At 31.5% G+C, this 13172-nt stretch overlaps 2 protein-coding genes across 4 annotated transcripts in view; both read left to right on the forward strand.

Moving 5' to 3' along the window:
- The window catches only part of LOC126856888 (hemicentin-1), a 165501-nt gene extending 162855 nt beyond the window's left edge, over positions 1-2646 (forward strand). For all 3 annotated transcript variants that reach the window (XM_050605864.1, XM_050605862.1, XM_050605863.1), the window contains one exon: positions 2495-2646. The gene's annotated coding sequence lies outside the window, so the exon portion shown is untranslated. The remainder of the gene's footprint in view (positions 1-2494) is intronic.
- A 6575-nt stretch (positions 2647-9221) lies between these two features.
- On the forward strand, positions 9222-12718 carry LOC126856933 (feline leukemia virus subgroup C receptor-related protein 2-like). Its single transcript, XM_050605955.1, has 7 exons — positions 9222-9786; positions 9866-10097; positions 10281-10518; positions 11141-11352; positions 11500-11603; positions 11722-11832; positions 12229-12718. The coding sequence occupies exons 1-7, from the start codon at positions 9584-9586 to the stop codon at positions 12560-12562; spliced, it is 1434 nt and encodes a 477-aa protein (XP_050461912.1). The 5' UTR covers positions 9222-9583; the 3' UTR covers positions 12563-12718.
- Positions 12719-13172: the final 454 nt, after the last annotated feature.

Consider the following 13172-nt stretch of genomic DNA (forward strand, 5'->3'; position numbering starts at 1 on the left):
ATAAATTTTTATTCGATATCATTTTTGAATTCTCTCTCTGGTACTATCTCCGCGATTACTCTTTGATAAACCGCATGCTGTAAATCAATATTGCAATAAACCTTTATGTTTAAAAAAAAAAAAAATTGGTAATGCCGAGCGATATCAAACATTACTGCACGCGACACGCAGACAGACCACTCATCCTATAACCAATCGAGAGACGACAAGCACGGGGATATATTTTCAATATTTAAAATTCAATCCAAAAATATTCAATCCGCCGAAAGAAAACAGTTTTGTGTGCGCATCTGTAAAGTATTCCGTAGGACGAATAAAAAAAAAATAACGAATAGATATGACAAACAAAAAAAGTCAATGTTACCTGTTTAAACATCCCTACCACGCAAAATTCATAAAACAAACTACTGTGTAAACATCATAATAGATACACGACCACGTATATGTAGTTTACGTAAAGTGAATTATCCAACTTAACATCTATAGTTAACCAATATAGAATATAACGGGATATCTCGAGAAACTAGATCAATAATAACAAGCTGGCATTTATCGGGTTTGAACTGTCAAATTTTGAAACATCATATGTATAATAAACAACATCAGTACATGTTTAGTGTATATTAACACGATTTATTTCCTTGCTTTTATTTTCACATATAAAATCCATCTCTGTAAACTTTTATAAATACTGTCGGATCGCCATAAATTTTTTGCAACAAAAAATGGCGTACACACGAAAAGAAATACAATAGAGATTATCCATCATGTTGAAGTCTTGAAAAATTTATGGAATACAGAACAATACTGATCGTGAGATCATTTGTAATCGTTAATACCATCTTGGCTTTTCGTGAAAAAATTATTTACGTTTCTCTGATTTCCTCGAACAAATTGCCAAGTAATTTTGCGCTGCTTTCGATCGCGATTGAACCGAATTAAATTGTCAATGCAACTCTCGGTCGCTGTGTATACATATATATGTAGCATCTTGCATGTCTCCTCCGTATCTCTCGCGAGCGTATCTCATGCCTAGCGTACTGACAAGAGACGCAACGAACGATCCGAAGGAATTGCTGCATGCGTCCACCATATCAATTTTGTATATCTCTGAATGTTTGTTTGTAGGAGGGTCAGCTGACAAAGAGCGATACGTACATTTACTAGGACAATTTGGCGTCCGACAAGCGTCCTGTAGGACATTGTGCGGAGTATATCACGCCGCTTACACGCATAACGTAAATCGAGTGTGCACCACCATAAATACGGGATGTCGTCCATTCGCGAGGGATACAGAACTCGAACTCGCTTCGCTCGTTCACGGACTTGCGACGATTCAATTTCTTACGGAATTACAATTGTTCATTCATTGTCGCTGTTGTCCAGCAAACTTTTTTCCATTCTCGCTTGCATGCAGCCTTAGACGTTATAAAATTTCTTCTCTTCCATTGTAGAAGCGTGTACACAATTTGTATTTTATTATCTATAGAGAGAGAGAGAGAGAGAAAATTACGAGGATATCTGTTGAAATAATTTTGAAATATCGGAATAACGGCTTCTATGTTGCATAATTCGCAAAATTTTACGTTAATCCAAAAACAATGACCGTTCATTTTTCATCAATATTCATATTTTACGCATATGATGTGAATCCACAATTGATTACAAATTTATTATAATCGTCGCTCTTGCTGCGTGCAACAGTAAAAGTTTCGAATCAATTAGAATGTAATAATTAAAACGGCATAATAATCCTCTTAATCCTGAATCACGCATATTAGTTTAATATTTGTGGAGTGTCCAGCATGCAGCATGATAATATTCATCAAGGCTATATTTAATCTTAACAATTGACGAGCTGAGGGATCGTAAACGGATTATCGATTAGATAGGTTTAATGGTCAATCGTCTCTGTTTGTGTAAATCTCTCAGCCCTTCAATGAGACCCTCTGTCGAACTCACCCTAGGCACGTCGTTGTCTAATTGACAGACATCGATCACGAACGAGAAAGCTTTAACACCCGAAATGGTACACCAGATCATTTGTCGAACGCTTGCACAGCAGGTCTGTTACAAAACTTTGCCAACAGTCCACTAGTAGAAACTATTGTGTGCGTAATCGTCCGCGCAGCACGATTGGAATCCAAACAATACAAAGATTAAAGAGACATCTAAATTCCTAATTTTATGGAAATTTTATAAAATGTCTTTCTAAAATAATTGGATATAAAAGATCTTTTTTATACGATTGAAAATATAATGAAACAAACGTAATACAATGTAGAAGAAAAATTACTTGCAAATAAAAAATGTGTTTAATTTTATTTATTTTATACACAAAAAATTCTATCACTCTTCTGATAATAGATAAATCGAAATGTATAAGAAAAGAAATTTGAGATGCCAGAACACGTCCTCCAGAAATTTGTATTGTCTGGAAAAAGGAGATTACTTTTGTCCCGAGATATTCGTCACGTATTTTTGTTTTATGCAGCCCTTCAAGCCGGAATTCTCGGATCTCGATTATGCGGACGTGGATTACAAATCATACGGGCCGATTAACTATAAAGCCGCCAGTATCGCTCTCCTCCAGAAGCAGCAGCAGCAGCAGCAACAGCAAGCTCAACAGCAGCAGCGACTTTTGAGTAGGAGACCGCAAATGTATGGTGCTTCGGACGATAACGAGGAACTGCTTTAATCCTTTCCCTTCTTCGTTGATTTAATAATAATCCAGCCTATTCTAGCCTTCTCGGGGAGATGCAATGATAAGATATGTTTTGTAAGCGAGATATATCTCGATAGTTACTCGCTAAATTCGATTTTTATGAGGTGCGTTGCCATAATAAATTTATAGGATTGCGATATATTCTCATGAAGGGAGAATTTTACGAGTTATAATTACGACCCTGCGCCGCGTAAATGTGTTTGTTCACACGAACATGATTGCTGCGCATACATATAAAAAAAAATTTTTTTCGATCGAAACACATAATTGTTCATTGAATGTGCGCTTACAATATTGAAAATCCAAAAAGTCGAAACATAACATTTATTCCAGGAATAATATAATTTCTCTCTCGAAAATTTCGTGGATAAAATTGCGCGAAATAAAAAAAAAAGTAATGCTCGCATTTTATTCGTATCTTATTTAACGAAATCTGAACTTTGCCATTCGCGAAATAGATGGCCCCATTAAAAGTCCCTGCATATCGTTGAGACAAATGGAACAGGGTTTATTTCGCATCCAAAGAGCCATAAATCTCTCGTATTACGGGTAATTGAGATGCACAATAGCCGCATATCTGTAATAGTACGTTTACACAATGTCCCGTTGGTGCCACAGGAACGTCCAGAACAGTCTGTACAAGATAAATGTACACTTAATATATTCCCTTTATACGTGCACGAAATCCGATATTATTTATGTTACGTTGCTTTTTATCATTTCACATATCACATCTGTATTGCAAAATTGAAGACTCTCGGATGGAATTAGCTCACTTTGTTTGCACACGTTCGAACATTTGAAGCAAAGATCGGTAAATTATTCCTCCTCATTCTTTCTCGTACCATACAGCCACTTACAAACTCGCTAAAATATGCAGCAAAAATTTAAAAACAGAAAAGAGATAAATGCAAGAAGGGCGATATAATTGTAAATTTATAAATATCTTTATACAAAATATTATTGATACGATATATATTTATATAAACTATCGACATGTGTTCTGGGATCAAATTATTGGAATAACGCGCGAGCCATGGCGATAAATAAAATCTTGTTAAATAATGAATTAAGAAAAATGGAAAAAAAAGAAAAAATGAAACATATCGCAGCCAAATATGATTAAAATCCCCATCTATCTCCGTTCCATATTATTACATTATTGTTACACATATAATTATTAATAAGCGTTAGAGTATATAATTTTGTTGATATAATACTCTCAGATATCTTCCTACATGCGTTTGTAAATTTGTAATTTACAAGAATAAGCTATGTGTTGTTTTGTGCACGATGATCGATTATAAATCGAACGCCATCATCTGATCGCGGACATAATTCAAGTGATGAAAAATCATGATCTTGTAAATAATATATCTTTACAACCGTTAATTAATACCATCAACATTTTCATCGATCGTAGGCGATTAGTTATGATAATATCTTTCCCCGCGTTGGTTTGAGAAACCAATCGATCGCCGATCATTTGTGAAATGTTCGAGTATTTTACACACGCGTAAGTTATACGGAAATAATGCGTATGTTCTCTCGATGATGTACTGTAATAAAATTACATGTTGTAACGAGATTCGATAACGCCCACCGTTGCAATTAATCATTATTTGTTATCGTTTATATATCGTAAGCACGTTAGATTAAACGCAGCGAACCTCGAACTTCCGAATGTGACTTGCTCATCATATTTTTTTCATTCGTTTCAGCATTTTCTCTATTAAATTGTGCTTTTTTTATCGCACGCGAGTATTCCGCGTACGATTCAATCGTGGAGCTTCGTCTCCGAGATTCGCCGTTCATTGATATACATACCGGGTGCCGCAGATATCTCTAGGAGCCTCGCAGTACCTTTTTTCATTTACGAATTCTTTGACCAATTTAAAATCGATTTTATCGCGGAAATTCAATTTAGCGCCATCCCTCTTTTACAACTTTTCGATATTCAACATCAAACTTTGCTTCAGATTATAATTCTGACGAAATACCATCCAGTTGAAATTAAGCAATCTTAACAACATATTGAAATTTAAATTTTTTTTTTTACCATCAAATTTGCAATGATGTGTAAAAGGTGAGTATCTATCAAACTTTTGTTGTGAAAAAAGTTAATTTTAAATTTATCAAAGAATTTGTATGCGAACATGTATGTGAAAAATCGAATGGCTTTTAATTTTTTCGAACAGATGCTGAAAAAAATAATCATTTTCTTTTTATAGATATAAAAATATGTTTGCCATCCTACAGTTCCATCTGACAAAAAGACATACTTTTCCAATATTTTATTGCTCTTGAAAGTTCTTATATTGAAAATATCAAATTTAATTTTAAAATATGAGATGAATGTGTATTTTGCAGCAATATGAGATGAATGGAACGAAACGTAACTGCATTGAAAACAATTAAGCTTTTTAAAGTTGTATGAAAATTATTTAAATGAAGTGATGGAACATGAGGATATTTCTTTCATCGATAATTAATTATCGCACGAAATATTCATTCGGCATTTAATTGTTTACAATGGTTTATTATTGTCATTGCAAATATGTAAATATTATGCGACGGTTACACAATTTATGAAAAATAAAAATTTAATTTAACTCATTATATATATATTGGTACATTTAACACTGCCAATCTTATAAAAAGCCGCTCTCGTAATCACTATATCGATTTAATCTCCTTTATCGAAACACATTTGCCTGCCGGAATTTTGCGGCTAATATGATTATTTAAATTATCCAATATTTACAATTATTTATTGGTTTTGTGGTCAGAATTATTATTAATCGTTGGTCAATTAATATATCCTACGCTTTCATAAATTCCACGAGATACTCTACAGTCTTGTTAATGTAAAATGTATAAAAATAGTCCCCTCTTTAAGAGAGTATAAAGAAAGTGTTTGAAATTAATTTAAGAGTCGTGAAACGCGTGTGATCGACGACGACATACCTACACACCTGTTCGAAACTAGCCATCTAATGCAATTAAACTTGCATGGACGTATATGTGTATAACTTATGCTAGGAGAGTGTAAAGCGATTTTTCACCACTTTTTATATTCGAGACATCACTCTATGAACTGTTGCTCGGTGAATTGAATAGTTTGTAACGCGCATTGTATACATACGTTCATACCGATTAGTATCGCGAATCGTGATCCCAAGCGTTCAAGAATTGTAAAACCGCATATAATAAGAGTCGAATAAGCGTTAGAGTATGTGTATAGATTTAATGGAACATTTATGAAGTTCCACATGATCATTTTCCTAAATTCCACAATAATAGTGGTCGATCATTTGTAACATATTTACACAGATCCCCGTCGAAGACAAATAAGAAATAATACTGTTTAACAGAAAAAAAAAAAGAAACCCTAGAATAATACTAGTCACATTCCGCAGCTTTTTTTCGACATGCTGAATATTTCGCTTTCCAAATTGCTCGATCATGTTATAATTTTGAAAAATTTGCAGTTAAAAGACTATATTTTATGACTGATAGATATGTGACATATTGAAAAAGTTTTATTGCAATCAAAAGAATGTCATCAGACCATTTATTTTCAAGAGAAATTTGACAATTATTCATAATATATTCATGGTTAAATATTACAGAAAGATTGCAAATTAAAATTTTTCGATTTTTGCGTAAGTTTATGAAAATATTTATGAAAAAATTTTGCAACTTTAACTTGCAAATTTCTCAAAATTGAGGTAATGAAATAATTTAATACTTTAAATCAGAACAGTATTAAAAAAAATTATGCAAAGTGGCTAGTCTTGTTCTTGTATTTCATAAAAAAAGTTATTTTTCCTTGAACTATGTAATTGGAGAAGTGTGCAAAAAGTAAAAATTATAACTAACAATATAAAAATTCTTCGAAAAAATGTATTAGACGTACATAATATACCACGTTATATACGCAGGAAGCAAGAAGCACGAATTACATATTTTTACATTGAAAATATAAGGATTTTTTTCGGATTTCAGCCATTTCTTTTTGATACACACCATTGTATGCACAATGATGCTAAAGTAATAAAACATTGCATTTAAAAGATTTGGAAGGATTAATGCAGAAAAGGATAACACATTAGAGATGTTTAATTTTGTAATAAACTCTAGATTTATGTAATATTAAGAGGATTACATTTGCGTCGCCTTTATTGTTAACGTGTAACGTCCAATAAAATTCTGTTGTATACAACGCATTACATTCATTTCTCAATATCCCAGATGACCAACGAGTTACTAAAAAAAAGTAATTATTTTATAACAATTTATAAATAAATATTTTATAATATTAGATAATAATTATACACTTTTTTCCCAATAATAAATATATAATGAGCGAGATGATAAAAGAGAGAGAGAGATTGAGAGAAGAAAGAGATAATAGTTGAAGATGGCAAAGGAAAAAATTGATACAAAAAGCAAGGTCGAGCCCGAGAGTGTGTTTTCGGAAAATCCCGAGCTCAAGTATTATTTCTCCTGATTATTCCAAATGCTTTTGACAATGATGACAGAAGTGAGAAATATTAGTCTAGCTCGTTGTACGAATCTCTCCAGAATTCTAACTCACGCCTAAGAGCTACATACTTACTATAATATACTATCGTATATCGAGTCGAATGTTTCTCTCACTTTTTCAATCTGATCAACTCATCTGGCCATGTTAATGATATACTTTATTGTTCTTAGAAGACCTGACTATTGTTTTTTTTTTTTGTATTAAATTATCCATAATTTCAAATAAAGAAGTGAAGAGAAAAGGTTATTCAATCATTTGTAATCACATTATAAATTATATAATAAATTGAATATACAAATATTCTAATAACGTATGTCTTGGAAAAAAAAATCGAATTTTAATTTAATATAAGAATGTTACATTTTTTTTCAATTGACTTGAATAATTATTATTTCATTATTCATTTTACGTAAATCATATGTACATAATTTACGTCATAAAATCGTCTTGAGCTTGATTACACTTTTTAAAAGGTTGTTGAAATATTTATTTCAATGATACAAGAAAAAAATCTAAATTTAAACGTGAAAGATACGCCATGAATTGTTTTATCTCTTTCGTCATTAATCGAATGTGAATGATGTTCGCAGTTTCATATCCAAATCATCGCATTAAATGTGCTGTATAAGTTTTCCAATGCCAGAAAATTTCAACCTGGAAAAATTTTCACATTAATGGAAAATGTATTACGTGTTACGTACGTGCACTCCTTCTGAACCCATGAGACGCAGAAACGATGTCGGGGTAGACTTTCCTTTTCCTCCTTCTTTTGTACAATGCATAAAATTTAGTAGCTCGTCTCTCATGCATGAAATAAAATATATTCCGTAGATTTTTTTCCTATAGAACAACATATGTTTTGTCCGCAATAACAAAAAGTAAATATTGCGGTATTTTCGTTCTCTCTCCTTCTCCCCCTTCCTCTCTCTTGCGGTAACAAATTCCCAAGTGAAATACGTATTGTGTTTACAATTAAGCGTACAATAAGCCGTACTTCATAGCAATCGTATATAATACCGTAGTTCCGACGTTAATGAACTCCCCACGGAACTATTTCTACCTGCATTGACATGATTACGTATATTTCATATGTTGAAACGTAGAACATATTTTACTCTGCAGATATAAAATTGTTTTTATATGATTTTAATTCAACATAACACATGTTCATTGATTATAATAATAATCATTAATTAACGATTAATTATTTTTGCAAAAAAATGGAGATTTTAATAAAATTCTAATAAAAATCTTACTCGCATACAATATTCTGGAAATGTGAAGTAGTCTTCTTGATTTAGAATGTAGATTACGACCAATAATGTCTGCAAGAATGTTCGAACTTTGGATCTCGATAACAGAATACTAGTCATGCATTTCTCTCTCGCTCTCTCTCTCTTTTTCTCCTACAATTGGTACATATATCCTGAAACTCACTAAAATTACACGAATCTGCGAATCTTATCTTATTGTCAGTGCGATATTCACTCAGAATACCGTTGTCACGTAATTCAGACGCCCATTTCGCTCTCTGTAGAATCCGATAGGATCTAGCTGGTCTTCTCATATATGATTTATGTCAAAATTATATTCGTATAGAAAAGCAATTATAAAACGTTCCGTATCGCGATGAAAAGCATATTATGATATAAATACAGGTATAAATTGCTCGATTTGTAAAATTGATTGCTCCAGAATTTTAGAAATATAAGATGAATGCTGTCGTACAGCTTCATTTAGAACTGTGCTAACAAGGTACGGCAGATAAATCTGATAAAAATTGTGATAAGATTAAATACAGATTGCCACGGTTTCTTATGCATCTTTGAGCTAATAATATAATTCTATTTAATCTTGAACATAGATAAGGTAAATTATTTTATTACCAGCTATTAACGTTAAGTTCTGGCTTCGTAACGAATTTCAGAATTACTGGAGCTCAGTTGCACTTTATCAACGGCAATCAACGTCAATTTTGAGAGCGTCGCTTTCTCATTCTTAAATTCGCGGAATGGAAAAGTTTGAATCGCGAAATATACAATTGCGAAACGTGCGAAAATCGCGCTCTAATTTATCATTCCAGATTTGATGAGGAAATTTTAAAAAGTGTAACTCTAATACGTTATAATATTTTCTATTTGAGTAATATTACAAATGTCGGGAGTGAACATCTTAAAAAAATTTATTAAACAAATATATCGAGAAAATTATCTTCTATCTTTAACTGTAGATTTGTGAGATTGTAATCTCCGTAGCATAAGCAAATATATCAAAAATTCCTGCAAAACGTATTTTGCGAGAGAACAAAAATGGAAGATACAAATTTAAACGAAGTGCTTACTATAAAAAATTCGGCAAAGATTGCGCGGCTAGGCGAGCAGCCTGACATCGAGCCGTTAAAATTGAAAACGTATAAGAAAAGATGGATAATGCTGATCATCTACATGATCTATAACGGAGTAAGCGCTTGTCAATGGATAGAATACTCGATTATAGCTAACATAATCACTAGGTATCACACATTTTTCTTAAAATTTAAACAGTCAAGTGAAATGTAAGAGGATCGGTGTCTTCCCTTGTATATTATTCAGATATTACGGAGTGTCTTCGTTAATGGTCGATTGGACTTCGATGGTGTTCATGCTGCTTTACGCGGTATTCGTATTCCCAGTGCAACGATTGTCAAACAATTGCGGTCTACGATGGATGGCTATTTTAGGCAGCGGTTTGAGCTGCTTGGGTGCATGGATAAAAACTTTTTCCGTTCACCCCGATAGATTCTACGTCACTTTCATTGGGCAGTCTGTAGTCGGATTTACCCAGGTTATTTTATTAATTTCATTTAAAAAGATTTTAATACTTGTGTTGTATTTTTTTTCTCGGCTTTTTTTATGTTACTATACTTGTGTGTGTATATATATATATATATATATATATATATATATATATATTCTCTATCTTTTTATCACATTTTCTCTTAATAACAATTACATTGTACTCTATCAGACTCTGATCCTACCGATACCAGGACGCTTAGCCGCACAATGGTTTCCTTCTAATGAACTTTCAACCGCCACGAGTTTGGGTATTTTTGGTAATCAATTTGGAGTAGCATTGGGTTTCCTCTTGACGCCTATAATAGTAAAGAATCACGAAAATCTAGATGACATTGGCAACGATCTATCACGTTTATGCTGGACCGTTGCAATCGTTACCACGATTGGATTTAGTCTAGTACTCATATGTAAGTTAAAATCTATTGTAAACGAGACACGCTTGTCCATCTTTTATGATTGTTTAATTTTCATCTGTTATAATTGAAATAGATCTGAGTTTAATGTAAATAATATTTTAATTTCTATATAGTTTCTCATAACCATTTTCTAATCTAATGTAAGTAAAAAATACAATTTTTTATTCCCATACAGTCATTCTGAATATTAATTTATTAATATAAAATTTATTTATGCAATATTCTATATATTTAATTATAATAATTGAGAGTTTAATATTATAACATAATCTTTTACAAATTAAAAAATCTTTCAATGCATATTTCGTATATTCAAAAGTTTCATATGTACATCGAGGTATGATTTTATTAATATACATTCAAGGAAATTTGTAATGAAAAATTCGATAATATCTATCAATATCTCTTTTTTCCAATGTAATATTTTTCAATGTTCAATGTGGCCAGATATTTCGATAACCGATAACTCACTTTAATTCCAACTTTCATCCGGATTTATTTTTATTTACATTAGCCGATTGCCAGAAGATACGAACTAATTAATTAGATGACTCGCGCGCTTCAGGAAACATATTATATTATTTTTACTTCTCTCAAAGTGCTTTCGCATCAGTATTTCAGGAAGAACCGAAACTGCCACCAAGCGAGACGCGAGCGTTACAAAAACTGGATCGAATGAAGAAAGAGGAGGCATTCCTCGTGCCGATTAAAAGACTCTGTAAAAACAAAAGCTTTATTCTACTCTGTAATTCTCACGGTTTGAGCATCGGTGTGCTGAATGCTGTGGGTACATTACTCAATCAAATATTCCTCATGCACTTTGAGGTGAGCCAATGAATTTCCAATTTCAATGTAGCAGTTCGAAAAGAGGGAGAAAGAAATTCAAGCAAATATTTTTATATCCTAACAGCATTTAAAAATATTTTCGCCTTTACATTACATACATGTATCTAAAGTCAAGACATGTTCTAGAATGGAGAGGAAGATGCGGGCAGAATTGGATTAGTTATGATTATCAGCGGTATGGCCGGAGCCGTCAGTTTCGGTATCATCCTTGATAAAACACATAAATTCAAGTAAGAGAAACATATTTACAATTTTCTCGAAAATGCAACTTTAATTTACTCTGATAATCATAAGCTATTAGTTGTCACAAATCATACATCCTTGCCGATTAATAATTTACATTTTCAGAGAGACTGCCGTGACTGTATACTTTCTCACATTGTGCGGTCAAATACTATTCGCGGTATTTATTTATGTCGGCATTAAATGGATGGTATATGTATCGGCGATGTTTTTAGGGTAACGTATCAATTTATATAATAAAACATCTCTTTTCTTTTTACAAATATTTTACGAATTAATATATTAAAAAATTATAAATTAAATAATTAAAATAATTTATTGGCCAAAGTATATCGTTAACCAAAGTTCATTAAATTTTTTAGTAAAATATAATTGTAACTTTTCTATAACGATATTTTGCAACTAAATGATGATACAAAAAAAATTTTCAGATTTTATTTTATTTTATTTTATCAGATTATACTTTATTTCGTATAATTTATTTTATTATAAGTATAATTTAATTTATTTTAAACGTATAATTTATTTAAAAATTTTCCTTATCTCATTTCTGCTATTATGTTACTCCTAAAAATAATAAATTACTTTCTTGATATTATATATTTATTATAGATTTTTCATGTCGGGATACTTTGCAATGGGATATGAATTGTGCACCGAATATACATATCCGGAATCGGAGAATATATCCGCCGGAATCCTCAATATAACAAACAGCATTTACGGCATAATACTCATTATAATATTGGGAATATTATTGAAAGCGTACGGCGATATTCCGGTGCACATTGCCTTATGCTCGACTTTGTTGCTCGGTTTCATCTTAACTGTTTTGACGAAAGACGAGCAAAGACGACAGGATGCAAGGAAAAAGGCTCAGCATGAAGGAACTGCGAAGCTCGATAATGTTCCAGAAACCGAGCAACTAACTTATAATAACAATTAACAGATGTAAACAAATTGTTCATGTTGTATATATAAATTTTCAAACTATTGTGATTTCATGCTGGTTTTTGATCGATGCTTTTGCATCTTCTAAGCAAAATATACATTTACAGTTAATATAAATAGGAAAATAAGAAATAATTTCATATTTTGCACACAGGCGAATAAAAATTGTACTTTTTTTTATGCAAATATATAGAAACATGTATTTTAAATTTTCTCTTAATAACTAAATAAATTTTTGCCAACAAGTAATATAACGTACTTTGCTATTATCTCTATCAAATAAAATGTAATGAGATTGCTTTTTAATAAGATTAATTTTATGAGAGAAAAACTTTACTATCTAATATTTAAAAAAGTAATGAATAAGCAAAGGGCTTGTACATATTGAAATTAAAACCTGATTTTTTCTTGAAAATTATAAATTAAAAAAAAAATTTAACTTTTAATATATTCTTATTTAATATTTAGTTATTACTTATTTATATTTAATATATTTTTATAATATTCTGGCTTTATCTTGTTATATGTAATAAGAGTTTAATTAATTCTAGGTAGCGAAGAATCTTATATCATAACATGCATTTCAACTTTGATATTATATCGTA

Source organism: Cataglyphis hispanica, chromosome 20, assembly GCF_021464435.1.
Source record: "Cataglyphis hispanica isolate Lineage 1 chromosome 20, ULB_Chis1_1.0, whole genome shotgun sequence".
NCBI lineage: Eukaryota > Metazoa > Arthropoda > Insecta > Hymenoptera > Formicidae > Cataglyphis > Cataglyphis hispanica.

Excerpts from the sequence above, each read along its gene's own strand:
- LOC126856933 (XM_050605955.1), top strand. The coding sequence starts at position 9,584 with ATGGAAGATACAAATTTAAACGAAGTGCTTACTATAAAAAATTCGGCA. Across the intron at positions 10,519-11,140 it reads ATTTAGTCTAGTACTCATAT|TATTTCAGGAAGAACCGAAA; the intron begins GTAAGTTAAAAT and ends CTTTCGCATCAG. Across the intron at positions 11,353-11,499 it reads TATTCCTCATGCACTTTGAG|AATGGAGAGGAAGATGCGGG; the intron begins GTGAGCCAATGA and ends GACATGTTCTAG.